Source organism: Sciurus carolinensis, chromosome 6 (genome assembly GCF_902686445.1).
Source record: "Sciurus carolinensis chromosome 6, mSciCar1.2, whole genome shotgun sequence".
NCBI lineage: Eukaryota > Metazoa > Chordata > Mammalia > Rodentia > Sciuridae > Sciurus > Sciurus carolinensis.
Window position 1 is genome coordinate 94,952,418 of NC_062218.1, and position 25,686 is coordinate 94,978,103.

Here is a 25,686-nt window from a genome sequence, read left to right on the forward strand (position 1 = left end):
GGAGAAACCAATATGTAGATAGAATACCACTGAGCAATAAAAAAGTGAACTCCTTGTGCAACAGTATGGATAAATTCTAAACATTGGGTTGAGCAATGAAAACTGAACAAAGAGTCCATACTGTGTGATTCCATTCATATAAAGTTCAGGTGCAGTCCAGTCTAAACCTTAATAACACAAATCAGAACAATCATTCTGTATAATTGATGATTGACTAGAAGAGACATTAGGAACATTGTATGGAAATAGAAATATTCTAAATCTTGAAGGCATGGTAGTTCCCAGGGGTGTACATGTGCCAAAACTCATTGGATTGAACACTGAAGAACTGTACATTTTATAGCATATAAAATTTACCTTGATTTTGAAAACCATGAGAGAATAAGAGAAGAAATAAGCAATAAATCAAATTTGGGGCCCTCCAAGGAATTGTATCTAAGAATGAAAACAAATTTCGAAAAAAGAAGGGTACATCCTCAGATAAATTTATATCATGAAGATTTCCTTGATGAAGGAGGTGGTAACCATAAAAGTCCTAAGAATAGTGTAAAACCTGTAGTCTAGTTGTTAGAAGTACATAGGTGTAACATCAGAGTCAAAGATAATTAACCAACTGATATTTGTGTTTTATTGTTGACTTTAAAAGTAGAAGCAGACTGTACAATAACAGAAGTCATGGGATATAAACATGTCATTTAGAATAATGACATCATGAATGAAACTAATGTCTCATCCTGATTTACTTTCTGCATGCTTTTGGAGAAGCCTGACTAAGAAAGAAATAATTGTGTTTTGCATTTTGCTCCGAAGTTATCCATGTCTCCGGAAAAGGATATTCAACATTGTTCAAAGTCTATTATGCTTATGTCAGAATAGTATCATCTATGAGGAATGAGATAGCATTGTGCAAATTATTTTTCTTCAGTTAAGAAGAAAAGATTTGCAAACATGTTGAAGATTGCTAAATCATCTTAAGAGATTTTTATTAGTGCATTATAGTTATACATAATAGTGAAGACCATTTTGATATAATCATTCTATGAATGGAATATTATTTGCTCCATTTCAGTCCCCAGTACTTCCTACTTCCCTCCCTTTCTTCCTCTTCCTATTCTCCTTCCTCTACTCTACCAGTGTTCCTTCTATTCATTTTTTAATTGGTGCTATATAGATATACATAAAGGTGGAATTCACTGTGGTATATTCATATATATATATATATATATGCTTATATATATTGCATGTATATAGCATAATTTGGTCAATTTCATTCCACAGTTCCCCCCTTTCCCATTGCTCATCCCTCCCCCACCATCCCCTACCTCTACTCCACTGATCTCCCTTCCTTTTACATGGGATTTCCCCTGCCCTTATTTTCCCTTAGCTTCTGCACATGAAAGAAAATTGTCAACCCTTGACTTTCTGAGTCTATCTTATTTCACTTAGCATGATGTTCTCCAGTTTCATCCATTTACCAGCAAATACTATAATTTAATTATTTCTTTATGGCTGAGTAAAACTCCATTGTGTATATGTAGCACATTTTCTTATCCCTTCATCTGTTGATGGGCACCTGGGCTGGTTCTATAACTTGGCTATTGTGAATTGTGCTGATATAAACATTAATGTGTCTGCATCACTATAGTATGCTGTTTTTAGTTCTTTTGGGTAAATACTAAGGAGTGAGAAAGCTGGGTCTTTAGCTACTGTAAAGTCAAAAGCTAATTTTGCCTCCCTTCTGCATGCCAGATAGTTTTCTAAAACACTTCTCTAGTTACTCACCTCATTCTCCTGCTCAGAAGTTTTTAATATCCCTCTTCATATACAGATTGAAGTTTTCAATCTTCAATTCATATGAAGATTGAAGAATTTTATAGTCTAATGTGTGTAGTCCTTCAAAACAGACTTGCTATTCCAAAGAAATATTCCACTATATATTCTTTACATTTTCCAGATAGACAAATAAGCCTATTAGGAATATAATACTCCATGAACTCTCCCATGTTCCTTGAGGCTGCAGTAGGCCTTATACTTAGAACACTTGCTAATCTATTCTCTTGCTTTTATTAGTCTCTATTCACTTCAAAGATAAATTTAAATTTGCCTTTTTATAAGAAGTCTCCCCAGCTCACTCCTTCTTAGTCCTCACAATAGGGAGACTAAAGGTCCCAGTTTGCTGAAGATAGCTCTGATTTATGTGTAGGTTTTGACATAATGAATTAATGTCTTTCCATCCCACTCTCAAAGTCATTCAGGCTTGGATAATAAATTATAAAGTCCTGCTACCCAAAACCCCATAATCTATTCTTTCTTAGTATTTGGTCTGCTTTTAAAAATTATATTTTTACACTTAATTTACTTGTTTCCATATTATTTTGGAAGTCCATTAAGGGCCAAAACCATCCTTATCATCTCCCAAAATGCCCAGTACAGTGCTCATACGTTTTTACCGAATTAATTCAACTCTGCTTTAAGGGAAAAAAAAAAAAAAAAAAAAACAGTGATTTCAAATTCTTTTGAAAATGTAACCAAGTATTGCTCACACCCACACTACTTAGGCTTTTTTTTTTTTTTTTCCAGTGCTGGGTATATAACCCAGGGTGCTAGGTAAGTGCTCTATAGCTGAACTATGTCTCCAGCCCTATATACTCTTTTTCCATAGTCCTTAACAGCCTCATCCTTATGATGGAGTTAACTACAATGAAGTCATTTGCCTTCAAAATTTATTATATTTTATCCTTAGTCCTATTTGTAAATGTAACCATAGTTATAGGGCAAGGTTTCTAAATGGTTATATATTACATTCTCATTGGGTTGACGTGGTGCATTTTTATGGTGTGCTTGACTTCAGGGATTACAACATTGGTGCTCTTACTTAATAAATCAAAAGATTTGTCTTGTAAAAAAAATATAGGCCAACTAAGAAATTGGAAATAAATTGTGGAGAAACTGTTATAAATATATCCATTAGATTTTTGATGGAAGTTGCTAAAAAGTTAAATGCCCATCAAAGCCATACTGAATATATAAAATTTGGTATGTTTGTTTAGTAGCAGCAGTTAAAAGGACTCATTAAGATCTATATTAATCAACATTGTAGATCTCTGAACATGATTTTCTGTGGAAAAAAGCATGCAAGTTGAGGGCTTAGGTATATGGTATAACTAACACTTCCATAAGTTATGATAAATAGTATATAAAGACAATGGTACATATTCCTTATAATATAAATAAGCTTATTTGAAGGCGTCAAAGTTGGATTGGATGGATATACATTAAATATATTGCAATGTATAGTGTGGAATAGCAGGGAACAGGACTGAGGATGGAGGGTGAAGGTGAAAAAGAGCTGCAGTTATTCTCATAATACATTAAGACATTAATTGGTTGATCAAAAATTCAATTTGTGTGTATGGCATGCATATGCACACATCCACTCAGAGAAAAGAACAATATTCACAAAAAGTTTGATTAATTGATACCAAAGATTAACAATATGAGACATTAAATATTTTGAAGAAAACAGAGGACTGATAAGAGTATTCTGATCCTTTATTCCACAATTTTTGCTGTTATATTATTTTGTGATTGAGTATAAATACTTAAACTAACATGATGATTTGAGACTGATTTTGCTTTATTTTGTGGCAGCTAAAATTCAACATTTTAATTCAAATCTTTGAAGCTTTTATCTTATCAAAGTATAGAGTCTTTATTAAAATTTTAAAACAAGAGGAGTCATTTTAAAGTCAATCTTTGCAGAGATTCCAGCATTAGGACCAAAGTCACAATTAGATGCTAAGAGGCAGCACCTTAACGAAACTGTTAGGCAGGCAAGCAAGGCTTTGAGAAACTGGAGCCACACAACAATAATGGTTCAAGGCTCAAGTTGGCAATCAGAGTGGAAGAGTTAAGTAGTTGCCAGCGGAAGGTCTTTCAGAAGGGAGTGTGGGTCAGGAATTAGACGTATAAGACAGAGTATGTGGAGTAAGCTGACATCAGGATGAAGCAAGAAATAAGGAATCTGATACAGAGACAGTCACAAGAGTCAAGACGAGGCGCCAAGTAGAATGTGGGATGACATGGAATGAGGAATCCTTGCTCCCAGAAGGATTCAGCATGTTAATGAAACCAAGAAAGGAAGAGTGTATTTATGGATGAACTCTGACCCTAGGCTTATTAAAATCTTTGGCTTGGGCATTTTTTAAGATCTGGGGTTCAGCATCATTCCTTGACGTGATATTTTTGAGGTTTACTTTAGGACTGTAATATTTAACTGTTTTGGAATGCTTCAGTGTCTAATAGCAACTTCTGAATTCTAAAGGTTAGCCATTTTTCAAGTTGTACATTGAAAATGCCAAATCAGTAATTAAATCACTTGAGAAGTTTTCCTCCTGTTCTTCGTTTGATTTAAGGTTCAGATTTGGAGTACGTGTGTGTGTGTGTGGGGGGGGTGTTCTTTGATGACTTTAGAACACCAGGAAGCATTCTAGTGTTAAAGAGCATGGAGGAGTTCCTGGCTGACAGAGATGGAAAATGAAACAATGAAAAACTGTCACTGGCAATGGAACAAGATGTATGCTGACATTAAACACTTATAGAATTTGTCTTTTTTCAGGTCTGTGTACCTTCATGTGACTCTACTTTCACACCAAAGAAGAGTCAAATCTTAGTAATTCATCTAATCTAAAAATCAATGAAAAGAATAGGCTTGTTAATAGCAAGTCAGTCACTTAGGAGAAATGCAATGGATGTAGCGTTGCACACATTATGTTCTCAAGTTTGATGAGACCGCTTTTAGAAATCACAGCTTTGCTTTTAGAGCTTTTCAGAAAGAGCATTTGGAAGAACTTTCCACAAGCACATACACATAATAAAAATTGAAAATTTTAAAATCAAATTCAAAAACAAACAAAATTAAATGCTTTGAAATGTTTAAGAATGATTAATATTTGGCATCACTCTTCTTTAACCAAGCACCTTCAACATTAGAAGAAGATTAAAGTGTTCTTTGGTTCCATCTCAAGGGGGAGAAAAGCAAAACTCTAGTAATTTATGAGACCTCATAACTTTAGCAAAGACAATTTTACATGGCTATGCAATGTATCATTGCAGAGGCACAGCTGAAACCAAAAAACAAAGATGCCAACACTAACTCCAGGCTAGTATGTTTCAGAAAATTCTGTGTCTGAAGTTCTCTTACATTTCCAAAGAGCAAGAAGAGAAACCAAGCTTTGTTACTGTGACCCAAAGGATCACAAATGTCCCACTAGGTACCTCCCAGAAAAAGCCAATCTAATTTACAACCTCCCTTGATGGGAGAAGGACCTTACTGCTAAAATGTCTTAACATTGTGCAATCTCATCTTACTTCCCCAAAGCATTGATGTGAATTCAGACTTAGGAATTTCTGCTTCCATTTTGAATCAGATTTACTCTCTACTTGACCCTTTGAATGTATTTGGGTATCTGTCTCTCAACTTGAGTGGGTGGTTATGTCAAAGCATCTAGATTCAATTTGGAGTGAAAATTAAAATTTAAAAAAAATTTCTTTCTTTAAAACAACAAAGGAGGGAAGAAAAGAAGAGCAAAGGGATGAACTAATTAAAAAAAAAAAAGGAAATTCATGTATCCAGATATGGATGAAAAAGATTTTGATAGTTGTCCTTAAGTTTTGGGTATGAGGAACATGTGAAGATGAATTCCAGGATAAAGAGCCCCTTTTTATGCTACATAGTTCTAAGTGTGCCAACAAAGGACTTTATATTTGAAACATCTTAAGGCAAATAGATAATTACATCTGAAGCTTTTCACCACATCCCTAAATTTTGCACACAGTACCAGATACCAACATCAGGTGTTTCTCAATAGCTTTAATGGAACAATAATTTTTGTGTGTGTGTGTGTGTGTGTGTGTGTGTGTGTTTGTGATATACTGTATTGTGTAAATATATTATGACTTGTACACAGTATTATATCATCACACTACACAGTTTTAGAAACGTTACAGATTAGACTATATTCTCTTTCTATTTGGTGAAAAATGTGGTGGTCTATGTTTTTAATTTTTTACCTTAACATGTTTTTAAAAGTAACCAGCCATTTAGACAAGGATAGAGCTTGGAAATAACTTTCCTAACATTTCTGTTAAAGAAAACTAATTTTAAAGTCAAAGTCAGGCTTAAACTTCAAGAGTATTGATTTCCTTTCTTTGTCATAAAAATCATAGCAGAAAAACATCTCACTGGAATAATTTTTATACTCCTTGGTCTTTTTGTTAAAGAACATGTTATAAATGACTAGACATGAAAAGGGAAGCATTATTTTTTTACTGAATAACCCCATAAAAATAATATCTTCTGATATATAATCTCCTATTTCTTTTGGATCTCGGATAATTTTTGATGATTCTCTCTACTTAATATATTTTGAAATGAAGATGCAAAATGTACAATATGGTTTCTGTATTAAAACTTAACTATTAACATATTCTATGTAAAAACACTATTTTTATATATACATACTGAAAACATGATTCCATTTTTATATTTACACACTTAAGCAGTCATTTAATTTCAACAAAGAATATAGGTTATGTTTTTGAGAAATAATTTCTAAATTTTATTTACTAAATATTATATTTAATAAATAATCTATTTAGGTTATTCTTTTATTATTTTCAGCCTTTAAAATGTTATTGCTAGTATACTTGTGGCTTTAGAGTTCGTTAATTTTTTAAAAAATATTTTGCTAAAACAAGAATTGATACACTGAATATTTTATCAATGAGTTAATGGGATGAGGAAATTAAGTAATAGATGCCTTATATTTTATTTTACGTGAATTATTAATATTAATTTTTCAATTGCTTTTTCGATCTTTCATAAAAATGAAAATTCAATTTTTTATTTTCTTCAATGTTTGCAAATAGCATTTTCTTAAAATTTTCCCCTCTAAAATTTCATCAGTTACCTACTTTTAGGTGAAAATAGAATGGGACAAATGCTATAGGCTATATTTTGGTAATTTGCTTTTTACCCTTGCCTTTGAACAATATGGTTCTCCTATAACAATGGTTTGCTTACTTTTATTAAGGTATAATTTAAATTATAGTAAATTTCACCTTATCACACAGTCATGCCTTTTTGACAAGTTTATATGCTTGTGCAAATACCACCATAAACAAGATATAGAGTGTTTCTATTGTGAGAAAAAAATTTCTCCATATTTACTTGCAGTCCATATCTCCCCAACTTGTGAGCCCCTAAAAACCACTGATATATTTTCTATCCCTGTAATTTGTCTTTAAAATATTACACTAATGGGGGACTGGGGTTGTGGCTCAGTGGTAGAGTGCTTGCCTAGCATGCATGAGGCACTGGGTTGGATCCTCAGCATCACATAGAAATAAATAAATAAACGTATTATGTCCATCTGCAACTCAAAAATTTAAAAAAAATTTTTTTTAACTATTATACAAATGGAGCTATGCAGTATATTGCCTTTTGAAACTATCTTCTTTCACTTGGGATGTTGTATTAGAGACTCATCCCAGTTGTTAAGCACAACCTAGTTTATTCCTTTTCATTTTAATAGTAGAATTAAATAGTATGATAGAATTTTATAGTATGATATATTGTAGATTGTTAATACATTTCACAGTTGGATGTTGGAGCTGTTTGTAATTTTTGATGAATACTAATAAAGTTGCTCTGGAGATATGACACAGTTTTTATCTCATTTTGGTTAAATACCTGCCAGTGAGACATATGGGTCCTAGAGTATGTTTAACTTCATCAGAACCTGCTAAGCTCTTCTCCAAAGTGACTGCACCGTTCTTCATCCCCACCAGCAAAGCATGAGAGTGTTAGTTGTTTTGCATCCTTACTAGTCTTCTTATTTTAAGTCATTCAAATAGGTGGTAGTTACCATCTCCTTAGGGTTTTAATTTGCATTTCCCTAATGATTAATGATGTTGAGCATCTTTCCATGTTCTTATTTGCTGTCCCTATATTTTCTTTGGTGATATATACGTTCACTATTTGTAATGTTTTTAAGGGCATTATAGTTATACATAATAATTGAGTTCATAGAGACATAACCATATAACCATATATACATGGAATTAAATTTACTCCATTTCAGTCCCCTTTGGTCCCCCTTTCCCTCTCATCCTTCCTGACCTTTTCCCCTTCCTCTACTCTACTGGTCTTCCTTCTACTCATTTATTTATTCATTTTAAATTGGTGTTTTATAGATATACATAAAGGTGGAATTCACTGTGGCATATTAGTATGAATACATAGCATAATTTTGTCAAATTCATTCTTCATTTCCTCTGTTTACTGTTCTTCCTTTCTCCCCAATGGTCTCCTGCTTCTGCTCCACTGACCTTCTCTATATCTTTGTGATATCTACCCTCAACCCTCTTGTTTTCCCCTTACTTTGCTCTAGCTTCTGCATATGAGAAGAAACATTTAACCCTTGAGTTTCTAAGTCTGGCTTATTTCACTTAACATGATGTTCTCTAGTTCCATTCATTTACTTGCAAATTCCATAATTTTTTTCTTCTTTATGGCTGAGTTAAACTCCATTGTGTATATATACCACATTTTCTTAATTCATTCAGCTACTGATGAACACCTAGGCTGGTTCCATAATTTGGCTATTGTAAATTGCACTGCTACAAACTTTGATGAAGCTGATTTTAGTTCTGAGGAGTGGGACAGCTGGGTCTATTCCTAGTTTTTTTAGGACTCTTCACACTGCTTTCCAGAGTGGTAGTATTAATTTGAAGTTCCACCAACAACGTATAAGTTTACCTTTTCTCCCACACCCTCTCCAGCATTTATCATTATTTGTGTTCTTCATAATTGCCATTGTGACTTGAGGGAATTGAAATCTCAATGTAGTTTTGATCATATCTTTTGTTTATAATAAAAGTTACATATTCTGATGGTGTAAACCATGATGTTTTGTGATATACATATATTGTGATATGGCTAATTAAACTAATTAACATATGTACTACTTCCTTAGTGATTTTCAAGAAACATCACATTGTTCTTGTCTCCTTTGAGCGACATCTCCCAAATCCCTCTACCTCTGACCATTCTACTTTCAGTTTCTACGAGTTCACATTTTTTAGATTCTATATATGAGTTCATGAAATATTTGTGTCTGATTTATTACTGTCTTCTACCTTCATCCAAGTGGTTGAAAATAACAAGAATTTCTTGTTTTTAAGTCTTAGTAGTATTCCGATGTGTATATATATCACATTTTATTTAGCCATCCAACTATTAATGGACACTTAGTTTGACTCCATATCTTACATCTTATGAGTCATGCTATGATTACCTTGAGAGATCTCTTTGGCATGCTGATTTCATTTTCTTTGAATATATAACCAGTAATGGGATTTCTGGATCATAAGTTCTATTATAGTTTTATTTTTTATTTTTTGAGTAACATTCATATTGTTTTTTTCCACAATGGCTATACAAATTTACAATCTTATCAACAATGTACAAGGGTTCCCTTTTGTCCACACCCTCAACAACTCTTGGTATCTTTCATATTTTTGATATTAGCCAAATTAAAATGTAGAAAAAAAGATACTTCATTGTGGTTTTGATATGCTCTTTTGATTACTGCATTTTAGATTTATTATTGGTTCATCATTGATTCTTCTTTAAAGAATTATTTCAGCCATTGTGCTAGGTCATATAATACAAACCTTTAGTTAATCAGGGCCTATTTTAAAATAATATCATACACCCAACATGTAAAGACTTAACAGTAGCATTTTACCAATTTCTACCTCCCATCCTTCATATTACTATTGTCATACATTTTACTTTTATATATGCTTTGAATACAATTTGTTGTTAATATTCTTCTTTAGTTATCTTTTAAAGCAACTACATATAAGAAAAATAAATTTTATATTTATTGTCACTTATTTTATTTCTAGAACCCTTTATTTGTATATATGTCATTTCTTACCAAAGATTTTGAAAAATAGTAAAATTTTTCTTGGCCATTGGTAAATAGAAACCACCAGACCTGACTTCTCTTGGCTGTTTTGAAAATTTATTGTTCTTAGATAGCTAGATATGTGTTTGATTTTTATAATTCTTTGTGCCCACTTAGAATTTCAGAACCATAGGACTGAATATATCACAGGAAGTCCTTTGGCTTGATCTTCAAAGTCTGACAGGTTTACTTCAAGCTGATCTTGTTTTAAGATACTTCCAGATATTCTCCTTCTGAAGTTGAAACTTCAGCCTGTTTGGTCTGTAGTTCTCTTTTTGTCTGTCTCTCTTACTCTCTTGCTTTGTGCGTGGTGTGGGAGCATACCACACTGTCCTGCTTTTTAATACTCCCATTTTAGTAACCTTACAAACAGAGGAAAATAACTATTTAGTGTCTTCCTATCATTCTCCTTGATAGGTTAAAAAAGAAAGAAAAGAAAAGGAAAGGAAAGCAAGAGGTGGGGGTTCTCCAGCTCTCTTGCCAAGTAACAGTAGCAGAAGTGCACACTGTCACAATCCTTACAAAAGTCCCGAACTTAAGCCTCCTCCCTGAAGCCATATGGCTTATTTCACTCAACATGTACCTTTAAGAAACTCTGGGATTTTGATTTGGATGGTTGTTCTTGAGAAATTATGTTTACCTGAGGGCTTGAGTTACTTGAGTGCCTACTGAATGCAACAGCCCTATTGTTTGTTACTTGTGTAGGTAGGGATGGGCAAGAGGAAAAGAGGAGTCTAAAGAGCACTCTAAAAAACCTAGAATTTTCTAAACAAATCATATTCAATTGTGAGAAAAAAAGTACTCCTGCCATATAGGGCCAGAACTTATAAACACTTGTCATTTGTGAGGGTAACTGCAAGAGACCCTTATTTTCAAGCTTTCCCCTTTAATTCATGTCCAAAGCATAACATTTTCTTTTTGTCTTTTTCCCCCTCAAGGGGTGCTACATCCATTGTGTACAGATGCAAACAGAAGGGGACCCAGAAGCCTTATGCTCTCAAAGTGTTAAAGAAAACAGTAAGTTTATTTCATTATATAATAGCATCTCTGAGGGACCTGTGACCTGGAGCAGTTCGAAGGACAAAGGGCCAGGGAGCCGCTTTGTGCATGACTCCAGATGGGGAGAGCAACCCAAGTTGGTTGTGGTCTGATGACATCCTTGTGGCTCTCTGAAAGCCATGGGATGTTGAAGTGGATGTGGTTTGTGGGAGAAGTGTACAAGGAAGATACAAGAGAGTTGGCAGGGAAGCCTGACTTTCTGTGCCAGCCATGGTCTAGAAGATGTATATACATAGATGGCACATTTTAGCATTTCCATATTAGAATCACATTTTAATATCCTAGAGAAGCTTGCCATTTAAAAGAAGCTGAAATGAAACACAAACATCTGTTTGTGAACAGAGTCATTAGTTTCTAATTTGTCTAAACTTTCCATGACTGGGTTGGCTTCAGTATTCAACAACAGGACAGATGCTAATGTTTCTAGCATTGAGACTTTGTTTGGGGTTCTCCTAAACTGACAGGCAAGCTGGAAGAGAGGCAAAGGGTCTCTAATAAGTTAGTGCCAGCACCCATGTAATACTCTGTGTCCGAGAGAAGTGTGTAATTTTAATCCTTCACTTACACTTTCTGTCCTTAGGTAGTTTCCACTCATAAATCTGTAAAAGCCAAGATACTCTTTAAAAACATATCCTTCCTTATTCAAATTTTATGTGACCAAATATATATATATATTGGAAAACTTGTTTGCAAACTTTGCTGAAGAGAGAAATATCATATATTTGGAAGTCAAATAATACCTCCGTTAGGTCAAGGAATTTTTTTTCCCCTGAAGGCAGCTTAATATCACTAGATGTTTATGTATTGTCTTTAGCACAGGGAAATTTCAGAGCTTCATATAATGAACAGTATAATGGTGCAGGATTTTCAGTCAAATGGAAATAGAATGACATTTTGAAACAATCTGTTGGAATTTAAAGCCATGTCAAAATAACAACAACAAAAAAAAAAAAAACCTAGGTAATAATTCACATGGCAATTGCTTCTAATAAACTCTCTATATATTTATTTATTATTATTTATAAGGTTTGGAATTGTCCTTTAAGTCAATTTCTTATAGTTATAAAACTTATCTGAATTAAAGATTATTTTAAAAATTTATGGAATAGAATTTCCTGTTAAATATCTACTTTTTGTGAAAACAAATTGTGCTTTAGCCAGCAGTCTTAAAATATCGTTAAACTTAGTTGTATCTTCTGTTGATCAAAAACATTGTGGGTAAAATTTGTGTGTGTGTGTGTGTGTGTGTGTGTGTGTGTTTGTGTGTGTGTGTGTGTTTTGTTTTTTGTTTTTTCAACTGAAGAAATTTTACAAGGGGCTAGATATTTGAAAATCTAGGAAATAAACATTCAGAAATTACTTGTGAATGCTCAAGAATCCTAAAGGACAAAAGGCTGGTTTATGTCAAAAATCTTTGGAGTAAGAGATAGGTGAAGATGTGTGATGAGCTCATATTAATTGAAAAAATACAGCTCTTGTTCACCCTTACTTCCTTCTCTTCTCCACCTCTGTTGTGAAAACATCTTCCTCAGAAGACAGGCAGGAAGAGAATGTGGACGGGAACCAAGTGTCAGATGGAGCTGTAAGGCAGATGTTGTCAAACACAGTTACTGCTGTGCCAAATGGAATGAGAAAAAATCCCCTGGAGGAACCTCAGCTTTGAATGTGAATGAGATGGAATCCCCAGTATTGTCTTGAAGGATAAACTATGCACAGCAATGTGTAAATGAGAGAGAGAGCAGGCAAAACCTTACAGAAGGATTGCCTCTAGTGTTTAATTCTATATGGGTCATGGAAACTGAACCCTCCTTATCCAAATGAAATGAATGGATGCTGAAAATCTATTTACAGAGGGAAAGTGATGCAGGGGAAATATTTTCCTAGACAATTCAGCAATGGGTTTGCTGCTGAAAAGTGGTTTTGGGAAGCTTGAATTATTTATGTATCTGTCTATTAAGTTGAACATAATAAAATTTGTCTATTAACTCATTTTTGCCCTATAAAAATGACAATTGTATGTGATTCACTTGAAACCAATAGGATCACTATACTACTTAGGTCTATGTCTAGTCATAAAATGAGTTCTTCATATCTTCATTTTATGACTACACGTAAACCTAAGAGGCCCAAATCTTAATCTTAGTCTGCCTACCTCTGTCTACTATCTATCTATCTATCTACCTATATCTATCTATCTATCTATCTATCTATCTATCTATCTAATTATCTATCTTAGTTTCCCAGGGTTAGTATACGAAATACCACAAACAATGTGAATTTATCCTCTAGCAATTCTGGACGCTGCAAGTCCAAAACCAAAGTGGTGGAAGAGTTGGTTTCTTGTTCCATGTCTCTCACGTAGCTTCTGAAGAGAGTCAGCAATCCTCAGTATTCCATCAGTCTGATCTCTGCCTCTCTCTATTGTAACATGGCCATCTTCTTTCTATGTGTCTACCTCTGAATGTCTGTGTCCAAATTTTGCTCTTCTTATGAGGTACCAGTACTATCGGGTTAGACACCTATTTCTTCCAGCATGACTTCATCTTAACAAATTACAATCTGCAATAATACAATTTCCAAATAAGCCTATACTCTGAGGTACTGGGAGATGTTAATATGTATTTTGGGAGTAGAAACAATACCCATAGTACTATCCATCAGGCGGGACCTCTATGGTGAATTCAAAATGATATATGAATATGTTATATGGAGATGAGTAAAATATATCACATTAAAGAAAGGTAATAAACACAAGAAAACTCATCTCATTTGTGGTGATAAACTTAACATAAAAGTTTTCCTTCCTCTCCCCCTTTCCCCCTAACCCATATATTGAGGATCAAACCTAGGGCCTAGTGCATGCTAATCAAGTTCTCTAGCCCTAAGTTACATCCCTACCCCTCCTATCTTTTTTAAAGTTAATTCTTTGATAATGTTAATTGTCTTTCTCAGGATCTGTTTAAGTACTTTTTTATGGAGTTGAGCAAAATTTTGGTAAATTTACTAGTATTAAATTCCCTTCCTCACTGCTTAATATTTTAAGAAGTTTTGGTTTACACTAGCAATAACAGACTTATTTTCCCATTTGAAAAAAAAAAAGACCTCATCATTGAGAATCAGTTAGGCATTCAAATATCTGACTGATAGACAAATGCTCTGACTTATCTATTAGAATACAGACCAAAGCATTTGTTCATAAGGAGAAATTCATGTACATTGGTGGTCAGGTAGGGGATGGAGTTAATACTGATAATGAACATGAATTAATTCTCATGTTAGACCATGTTGGGTGTTTTGACCCAAAAAAAAAAAAAAAAAAAAAAAAAAACTGGTGAGAAATTAACATGTAAAGTAAATATGAAAAATGTGTTTGTGTTAATATTCATTTTATGTGTGGATGTTACATGATGTACTTTATAGAGAGATACAATTTAAAGAAATAGAATACATTAAAATACATATCAGTCAGCATCATATGATTTGCTTTCAACTTATTTAACAACAGAAAGTATATTATGTATGAGGGTGGGAACATATGGGGAGAGAAAAAGGGAAAACAAATGTGGGAAACATCAACAATTATTTAATATAGGACAATGTTATCATTTCCATGATGATATTTTGACATTTCCATATATATGAGCATTCTCACAATGAAAAGTGTGGAAAACAATAAACTCAACAGTGAGATCATCTTCAACTAATTGAACTTTTTTTTTTTTTTTGGCCATTCAGAAATAATTTTAAGATCTTACAACCTCTCAATGTTATGATAAACATCAGTGACTCTCTGTTATAGATGTATTGAAGTGCCAGAAAATAGAAAATGAGAGGTGGACCAATATTTTATTATAATGGAAAAACCTGGACATCTCCTATAATAATATCCATTTGTCTCATCGCATCACTGGTGGGAATAGTTTTGAAAGTTTAAAGATAAACAAGAGAGGAAAATGGATCGAAGTGCTCTTTTGGTTGGTTGGTTGATTTTTTCCACTTGACTCATAGTGAGGAAGTTGCCAGATCACAAGGTGTGGCACTCAACCTCTCCTACATGATGGTGGCCTATTTTTCCACTTTTTATATTAAAATATTTACAGATTCATAGGAAGTGCCATTTTCGTTGCTCATATATAACCTCATTGTCTTGTACAGATGACTAACTGGCTTGCAATTATCTGTGGAATTTTTACTATGCATTTGTAAACCATGAAACAAGTGTGAAGGAAACAGAGCTATCTTTTCTCCTTCATGCATAAGTCCTCATTGTCTTCATTTTATGTGATATTTAGAAGACACAAGCATTCAGTCCACAGCAATTGCCAACCTGCCAAGCATGGACAGCCTTAATTAATGGTACAGGAACAGTTCCATTAGTGAAGGAAACCATCTACTCCTGCCTCACAAATTGACAACAAGTGGCCAATCAATATATGAAAAGATTCAACTTCACCGATTATCAGGGAAATGCAAATCAAAACCACTATGAGATGTCACCTTAATCTTGTTAGGACAGTTAGTATCCAAAAGTTGAAAGACACCAAGTGCTATAGAGGTATGGAGAAAAGGAAAGCGTTAGTCAGGAATGTAAATTGTCACAGTTGTTATGGAAAACAAGATGGAAATTCCTCAAAAAATTAAAAATAGACCTTCCATATGATCCATCAATACCAAATTCAAAGGAAATAAAATCAATATCCTGAAGAGGTACTTGCAATCCTATGTCCATTACAGCATGATTCATGATAACCAAGATCTAGTGACAACGTGTCCGAGGACTGATGAATGAATAGAGAAAATGTAGCATATATAATGGAATCTTCTGTCTTAAAAAGGAAGGAAATTCTGCCTTTTGCAACAACCCCAGAAAGCATTATGCTAAGTGAAATAAGCCAGTCACAAAAGCAAATACTGCATGATCTCACTTACATGTGCAATCTAAAAAACTTGAACTCATAGAAATAGAGAGTAGAAGACCAACTTTGGGGAAAGGGAGACATTGTCCACAAGGTCCAAAGTTTCAGTTATAAGATAAATTAGAGATCTAATCTATAACATAGTGTCGATAGTTAATAGTAATATATATTTGATATTTGGTATAAGAACAGATCTTAAATATTCTTTCCACTATAGAAGGGAATTATGTGAGGTGATGGATATGTTAATTAGCTTGATTGTGGTAACCATTTCACAATGTATATGTATATGAAAATATCACATGTATACCATATAAAGTATATAAATATACATAATTTTATTTGTTAATTGTACCTCAGTAAATGTTGTAAAATTTTAAAATAAATACATAAATTACAAAATAAATTTGACTCCTGGCTGAGAGGAGGACGTGTACCTACCCTCTAGTTTTAAGAGTGGGAGCCTCTAACCTCCCTAGAAAGATCCTCTACAATTTGTCACTAACCCTCAACTGCACAGATTTTGGGGATGGAAGATGAAGGTTCCTGGCTCTTTCTGCCTAACCTTCGGTAAGATAGAAAACTGACCATGAATGATACATTTTGTAATTGTGTGATGTACATAAGAGAGATGAATGGTCCACTCTGGTTAAAGATATGCTTCCATTAGACACTGCAGCTAGCCACTTTTCAACCACTTGATTGTGTGCTCTGGAAGGACAGGCAAAGTCACTTGGATCAATGATAGACAGGAGAATAATAAATCACTAGCTCAAACAGGCTTTTTTGGGGGACCCTATTGAGGTCTCAGAACACATTAAGAAAATAGCTTGCAGATAACAAGCCGTGTCAGGTGAAGTGTAACTTCTTCAAGCATCTGTCAGTTGGAACTTATTGGTTTTCGTAGGGACTATTGAGCCAGGTTTCCTGGAATAGGAACAGGGATATTTCTATTCAGTTTGTAACAAGTATATGTCTACTAAAGAGAGAAGGTGGCAGAGTAGCACATTTAAATCTTGGCCTGATTTGTATGCTTTACCATCTGATGGTCCACTTGGAAGTCTGAACGTTCTTATAGAGAGCTCATTGTTATGATTTTATTTGCTTTCTTTTTTGATGTAAACATTGCTGGGATGTATTATAATCCTGCTTGCTTATCCATCTTCTCATATATTGAGCTTGCATATTTTATTGCTGCTGCTGCTTTTTTTTTTAATAAACACTGTAATTTAGAGGCAAGCTGATGAGAGAGAGAGAGAGAAAGATTTCAAACAGTCCTGAACACGGTTGGCTGACAAACCATCTGCTTGAATTACCATGTTTATCTCCTGGTACTTTTACAAGGCATGTGTGGTTGGATCTAAAATGATCTCCACCATCCAGTGAAGTCAAAGAAGCAGAAAAAGGACATGTGTAATCAGCCAAAGACAAAGGACATCACAGAGGGAGAAACTTCTCAACTCCTTGAGTAGGAGATGCCTTGTGCCCAAAGGGAGAGCTGAGGCAGTGGGGTGGTGAACTCAGGAGCTCAGAGTCGGGATGCGAGAACCTGGAGTGCTGTTCAGTGAGCCACAAGCCAGAATGTGGGGAGAACCAGAAGGAAAGTGACCTGTTGGCCCCGGTATTCACACCTTAGTGAGCAGAGGGAAAACCACAATCCTAGTGTCAATAGAGAAAAATGTTTTAAGAAAATTTTAGTTATATATTCTTCATGATACAGAGACAAATGATGGTCAAAGCTATATCCAACCACACAACAAAAGAAAAGGAAGTTAAAAAGAGATCAAGTCATGAAACTTCAAAGCCATTAATTTGCTAAAGGAGGAGAAATTAATGAGTATGTACCAGAGGATTTTAATTAGAAGATACCCCAAATAGTTTTCAGGATTGAATTAATTTTCAATTTTTTTTTTAAATTAAGCACTCTAAAACACCCATATGTCACTTCAGTAGTTTTAATGTTTTAATAGTAAAGGAGCATAATGCTAATAAGAACAGAGTCCACTTTAATTATGAAGCCCAATATACTATCCTCTTTCACATTAGTGAAAAATTCTCTGTGGGAGTGTTTTACTTATGTGAATTTTAGAAAACTGACTATCCAAAGTACACATGGCAATTAAGATGGAGCCCTGGTCTTTTGGGTCCCAGAAATGGGCCTTTCCCATTCATGCCATGAAAACCCGAGAGGGAAAACAGCAAACAAGATGTCAGGAATAATCTTGGCCCAGATTTGGAGCTGCAACTAGATGTTGCTCCTTGCCAAGCTGATAAAGGATGGCAAAGCCTTTACTGACCCAGACACAGGGAAGCCTAGTTCAGCTCCTAAGTCCCACTGTGAAACAAGGGCAAATAATATTTTCTATGTGTAGAGAATTTGAGCAACACATTTCTTCTCCAAATTCTCTAAGAACTTTAGTTTAATGAGCCTCCTCATGTAATATTAACTGCTACAGTTTGGATATTGTTTGTCCTCAATGGTTCACATGATGGAATCTTGGCTGCTAATGCAACAGTATTGGTTTTGGGGGATAGGGGGACCTGTAGGAGATGATTAGATCATGGAGACACCATCATCAACGGTGATCAATGTAGGTCTCACAGGACCAGGTTACTTGTCTCCAGAGTGAGCTATCATAAAATGAGGCTACCACTGCTAAGTCCCTTTCCCACGTCCTTTTTAACTTTTCTTCCATGTTGACACCACCCAGAGGCCCTAACCAGGATTCTAGCACCATGCCTTTTGGACCTTCCAGTTTCCAGAATCATAGACCAAATAAACTTATTTACTTCATGAAATACTCAGTCTCAGGTGTTCTGTTATGGCAACACAAAATGAACAAAGACATTCATTAACAAATGAAATAACAACAATGGGGTGTGTGAGATATACAAATTGCACACAGGTATTGGTGTTAGTCCCTTAATGCTTTGACTTAATGGTTGATGGCATGCAGTGATGTCCACAGGCTGTGTACATCAGGATTCAATTTTCCCTCTGTAGAAATATCTAACACAGGATAAATTCAGCTAATGTTGCTCAAACTTATCTCTACCTCAGAAGTCTGTAAAATGTATCAAATGAGTAGTTATATCTAAACTTTTTTTTCCCCTCACACATACTAAGCTGTCACTGGCAATATTTTTTCTGAGATTTTGGGATCAGAATAGTCTAGAACTGTTCCTCCCATCATGGCATCAGGACATATTGAGTGTTCTGATCAGTTTCAAGGTACAATATACATGATAAAGCACTATAAGCTGTAAGTGGCATCTTTTATTGATTGATAAGTAAAAATATATGAAAGATTACTACCTTTTAAATTTTTCTCATTTTTATAAAGGGGAATGTGGGTGTGTGACAAGTTAAAACTAAACTTCCACACTTATTCTACAAAAACAAAAATGTAAAAGTATACTCTTTCTATCACAGTAATTAAAATTCTTCCTGAACCTGGTACCTCTGAGAATCTTTGGGGAAAATACTTCAAATTTCCAGTCAAAGATTTCTTAGTTTCTTCAGGTTTAAATGCGATTCTTTAGGGTAATATTGAGTTTCTCTAAATGCTGTGTCTCCGTTGCCCTGTTCTTCAATGACCTCCAGATTCAAAAATAATCTTAGTGCCTGGGAGTGTGTTCTCCCTAAAGAGGATGAAGAGGCCCCACACTAGGACCATCACGAGAGGACACCTGCAGCTACGGATTGTTTATCATAGATCATAGGCTTCACCAGCTTTGTGGGAAAGGCCAAAAAATACCTGACAGATACTCTGGGACCAAACCAGCCTGGCAGCACAAAATCAGAGACTAGTCCAATTACATGTTTATACAGGCCCCTTGGCCTCTGCCTCCTCTGAATCCTGACAGTCCACAAAAGTGTCATGAAGGGGGAAGTGATAGAGTATTAACATGTAATGCATGCATACCTACCCAAACACATGAAACTTAAATCTTGAGTTCTTTAATGCAGGGAGGATTAAGGATGTGCTAGTGAGAGTGCTTTGAGGGTAATGCATTTCATTGAGTGAAAAAGGATGCTGAGAAGTACTGAGCTAGAGCACTTTCATTTCCAATTTCTGGAAGTATCTGGTCTTTTCAAGAATACTAAAGCTTTGGTGTTCACTCAAGCTTTTGGTGCTTACTCAGCAAGGATGGCAAATACAGACTTTCACACCTAGAATAATGGAATATTCCACTGTGGAATAATGTCGACAATGAATTTTTTCCCTCAAACCTTAAGTCATTAAGATCTGTCTAGAGATCTCTTTCTGACTCTAGCCCTGAAGAATGATTATATACTTTTCACTCAGCATTGTTTGCCTCTGTATTTTTCTGACAATGAATAGCTCTAGAAGAATTATTTAAAAGCCTTTTTTCTTCCATAGCCCATTTTAAAAGGAAGTTTTTTGTATCCTTGTACAATAAATACTAGGGTCTTTGAAGAAGGTCTTAATTGTCCAGACAAAGTAGGAAAAGAGTTAAAGCTTTTTTCCACAAGCACACAGGTATTTTATTTTAGTTTTATATATAAATACTCTCCGTAAGGAATTCAAACCCAAGATGTAATATAAGAGTCTTAAAATGCTAATAATTCCAGGAGTGTTCTTTATTTTTATTATTTAATAGGTTTTAAAGTCATAAACTTTTGGAATATAATTAATTACTTGGTTTTATAACTAATAGCTAATCACTTAGTTTGAAGAATCAAAAACAAAAAAAGAGCAAAGGGATATCTCAGGGCTGTCAGGAGTGTAAGTTTCACCTTTCACTTCAGATTGGTTGGGAATCATGCAAGTGAATCATCATTTAACTGAAAAATATAAAATGGAAACTAAATGTGCTGTCTGTATGCCTTCCTGATAATTTTAAAAGCACTTTAAAAAATACTGTCTTGATCATATGAAAATTACTGAAGAAGAAAGGATGGTTCTATTAGAACTAGAATTTAACCAGGACACAGCTGATATCCCCATTCATAATCAACAGAAGTGTGACTTTGGTGGTCGGTGGTAACCATAAAACATAAGAAATCGTCTTAAAGCTTTCCTGAAAATTAAACAAAATAGTGCAGGATTTGTCACAATCTTCAGAAAAGGTGAGGGAAGGTAGTCACTTAATGCAAATGGCATCTGTTTCTCTCTTTGATTACCTTCAAGCTGGTAAGCTTCTGTTGAGCTGTAGTTTGGATTTTGATTCAGTTATCTTCTATTTTGTGATGGCTTCTCTGACATGAAGTAGGAAATTGGAAACAGACTAGAACAAGCTTACCTTCTAAATGTCATTTGAGAAAAGGCACTGACATTTTCTTATCATTTACATGGACCAGGAAATTTCACACATGTGCTCATTTAATCCTTACAACAATAACAATAAATGCTTGCAATTATTGTCCCCATTCACACATAATGAAATTGAAGTAATCCTTGTATAGATTAAGGGAACTAATAAAGAACTCAGAATAGTTCAGCCATAGAATTGAATTTTTAAAAATGTAAAATCAAGGATGTTTGTTACAGAATTATTCTTATTAATAACAAATGGAGAAAAGGCTTTTTAGTTTTAATCCATCCCATTATTGATTCTTGCTTTGATTTCTTATGCTTTGAGAGTCTTGTTAAGGAAGTCTGGTCCTAAGCCAACGTGATGAAGATTCAGGCCTACTTTGTCTTCTATTTGGTGCAGGGTCTCTGGTCTAATTCCTAAGTCCTTGGTCCATTTTGAGTTGAGTTTTGTGCAGGGTGACAGATAGAGGTTTAATTTCATTTTACTGCATACAGATTTCCATTTTTCCCGGCACCATTTGTTAAACAGTCTATCTTTTCTCCATTGTATGTTTTTGGCTCCTTTGTCTAGTATGAGGTAACTGTATTTATGTGGGTTTGTCTCTGTGTCTTCTATTCTATACTATTGGTCTACCTGTCTATTCTGGTGCCAATACCTTGCTGTTTTTGTTACTGTTGCTCTGTAGTATAGTTTAAGGTCTGGTATTATGATACCTCTTGCTTCACTTTTTCTGTTCAGGATTGCTTTGGCTATATGAGGTCTCTTACTGTTCCAAATGAAGTTCATGATTGCTTTCTGTATTTCTAAGAGGAACGTCATTGGGATTTTAATTGGAATTGCATTGAATCTGTATAGCACCTTTGGCAGAATGGCCATTTTGACCATGTTAATTGTCCCTATCCAAGAAATGGGAGATCTTTCCATCTTCTAAGGTTTTCTTTAATTTCTTTCTTTAGTGTTCTGTAGTTTTCATTGTAGAGGTCTCACAGCTCTTTTGTTAGATTGATTCCCAAGTATTTTTTTTAAGGCTATTGTGAATGAAATGGTTTTCCTAATTTCTCTTTCAGAGGATTCATCACTTATGAATAGAAATTCATTAGATTTATGAGTGTTGATTTTATATCCTGCTACTTTGCTGATTTCATTTATTAGTATTAGAAGTTTCTAGTGAAGTATTTTGGATCCTCTAACTATAAAATCATGTTATCAGCAAATAGTGATAGCTTGAGTTCTTCTTTTCCTATTTGTATCCCTTTCATTTCTTTGGTCTGTCTCATTGCTCTGGCTACTATTTCAAGGACCATTTTGAATAGAAGTGGTGAAAGAGGGCATCTCTGTCTTGTTCCAGTTTTTAGAGGGTATGCTTTCAGTTTTTCTCCATTTAGAATGATGCTGGCCATGGGTTTAGCATAGATATCCTTTACAATGTTCATGTATGGTCCTGCTGTCCCTATTTTTTCTAATGTTTTGAGCATGAAGGGTTCTGTATTTTATCAAACACTTTCTCAGCATCTATTGAAATAATCATGTGATTCTTAACTTTAAGTCTATTGATTTGATGAATTACATTTATCAATTTCTGGATGTTGAACCAACCTTTTATGCCTGGGATAAACCCCACTTGATGGTGGTGCACTACCTTTTTAATATGTTTTTATATGCTATTTGTCAGAATTTTGTTAAGAATTTTTGCATCTATGTTCATCAGGGATATTGGTCTAAAGTTTTCTTTCCTTGATGTGTCTTTGTCTAGCTTTGGTATCAGAGTAATACCAGCTTCGTAGAATGAGTTTAGAAGGGTTCCCTCCTTTTCTATTTCCTGGAATACTTTGAGGAGTATTGGTATTAGTTCATCTTTAAAGGTCTTGTAGAATTCTGCTGAGAATCCATCTGGTTCTGGGCTTTTCTTGGTTGGTAGGCATTTGATGGCTTCTTCTATTTTGGTGCTTGAAATTGATTTCTTTAAATTGTGTATGTCTTCCTGATTCAGTTTGGGAGGATCATATGTCTTTAAAAATTTGTCAATGTCTTCAATATTTTCTATTTTGTTGGAGTACAGATTTTCAAAGTAGCTTCTAATTATATTATGTATTTCAATGGTGCTGTCATGATCTTTCCTTTTTCATCATGAATTCTAGTAATTTGAGTTTTCTTTCTCCTTCTGTTCATTAGTGTGGCTAAGCGTTTATCAATTTTGTTTACTTTTTCAAAGAACCAACTTTTTGTTTTGTCAATTTTTTGAATTGTTTCTCTTGTTTCAATTTCATTGATTTCAGCTCTGATTTTAATTATTTCCTGTCTTCTACTACTTTTGGTATTGATCTGTTCTTCTTTATCTAGGGCTTTGAGATATAATTTTAGGTCATTTAGTTGTTGACTTTTTATTCTTTTAGTATATGAACTCAATGCAATGAACTTTCCTCTTAGAGTGCCCCAGAGATTTTGATATGTTGTGTCATCATTCTCGTTTACCTCTGAGAATTTTTTTTATTTCCTCCCTGATGTCTTCTGTTATCATTGCATCATTCAGTAACATATTATTTAGTCTCCAGGTGTTGGAGTAGTTTTTGGTTTTTATTTTATCATGGATTTCTACTTGCATTCCATTATGGTCTCATAGAATACAAAGTAGTCTATTTTTTTTTTTTTTTTTTGTATTTACTAATGACTTCTTTGTGGCATAGCTTATGGTATATTTTGGAGAAGTATTCATGAGCTGCTGAGAAGAAAGTGTATTCACTCAATGATGGATGAAATACTCTGTACATGTCCGTTAAGTCTGTATCATTGGTTGTATTATTTAGTTCTATAGTTTCTTTGTTCACTTTTTGTTTGGAGGATCTATCCAGTGGTGAGAACAGTGTGTTAAAGTCACCCACTATTATTGTGTTTAGTCTATTTGATTCTTAAAATTGAGAGGGGTTTGTTTGATGTACATAGATGCTCCAATCAGTAATGTGAAAAGAGAGCCTACAGAGTGGGAGAAAATATTTTCCACATGCTTCAGACAGAGCACTAATCTCCAAAATTTATAAAGAACTTACAAAGTTTTACACCAAAAATACAAAGAACCCAATCAATAAATGGGCCAAAGAACTAGACAGACACTTTACAGAAGACATACAGGTGATTAATAAATATATGAAAATGTGTTCAACATCTCTAGTAATTAGAGAAATGCAAATTAAAACAACTCTACGATTTCATCTTATTCCAATTAGAATGGCAATTATCAAGAACACAAACAATTATAGATGTTGGCGTGGATGTGGGGAAAGAGGCACATTTGTACATTGCTGGTGGTGTTGCAAATTGGTCCAGCCACTCTGGAATGCTATGTGGAATTTTCCTCAGAAAACTTGGACTGGACCCACCTTTTGACCCAGCTATCCCACTCCTCGGTTTATACCCAAAGGACTTAAAATCAGCCTACTACAGTAACACAGCTACATCAATGTTTATAGTAGCTCGATTCACAATAACTAAATTGTGGAACCAATCTAGATACCCTTCAACAGATGAATGGATAAAAAAATTGGTATATATACACAATGGACTATTATTCAGCCATAAAGAATAATATTATGGCATTTGCAGAAAAATGGATGGAATAAGCCAATCCCAAAAAACCAAAGGCTGAATGTTTTCCCTGATAAGTGGATGATGATATATAATGGGGGTGGGTGATGGGGGTTGAGAGAAGAAGGGAGGAACTTTAGATTACATAGAGGGATGTGAGAGGGAGGAGGAGGGATATGAAAAATTGTGGAATGAGACAGACATCATTACCCTATGTACATGTATGATTAGACAAATGTTATGAATCTACATCATGCACAACCATAGAAACAAAAAGATGTACCCCATTTGTGTACAATGAATCAAAATGCTGTCTGTAAAAATAACAAAAATGATTTAAAAAATCACAAATTGAAAGGTATCATGAATGTCCAACATTTGAATTAGTTGTTGATGCCATTGGGTGTTTCAGAGTCTGTCTGGTAATCTACTTATAAATATTAAGTGTCCATAAAGTTTTATAACGTTTTTCATGAAAAAGTAGATCATATTTTCCTATTTGAAAATATGGAAAGAAATAGATAGTTTTAAAAGCTGGAAGGAAATAAATCAAAAATACTGAGATCAGTTGGGTTACATTGGTGAATATGTTTCTCATTTTTATTTTTATGTTTCGCATTTTAAACGTGGCTATATGTATGTATATATGAATATTACATATATATGAATGATATGTTTGTTTTCTTCCATCTCTGACATCACGAGACTTAAAAAGTAATTTGGAGGCTTAATATCACTCTCCTTTGATCACAGGATATCAGTGTCCTTTTTGAAAGGATCTGACCATCCTGGTGCTCCCATCTTCTTGGGAG

General features: G+C 34.3%; 1 protein-coding gene across 4 annotated transcripts in view; it reads left to right on the forward strand.

Annotated features, from left to right (window-relative positions):
- The window catches only part of Camk4 (calcium/calmodulin dependent protein kinase IV), a 236,362-nt gene that overhangs the window by 105,889 nt on the left and 104,787 nt on the right, over nt 1-25,686 (forward strand). For 3 of the 4 annotated variants that reach the window (XM_047556207.1, XM_047556208.1, XM_047556206.1), the window contains one exon: nt 10,976-11,054. The exons of the other annotated variant lie outside the window; for it this stretch is intronic. In XM_047556207.1, the coding sequence (XP_047412163.1) occupies nt 10,976-11,054 (79 nt within the window). The remainder of the gene's footprint in view (nt 1-10,975; nt 11,055-25,686) is intronic. 4 annotated transcript variants of the gene reach the window in all.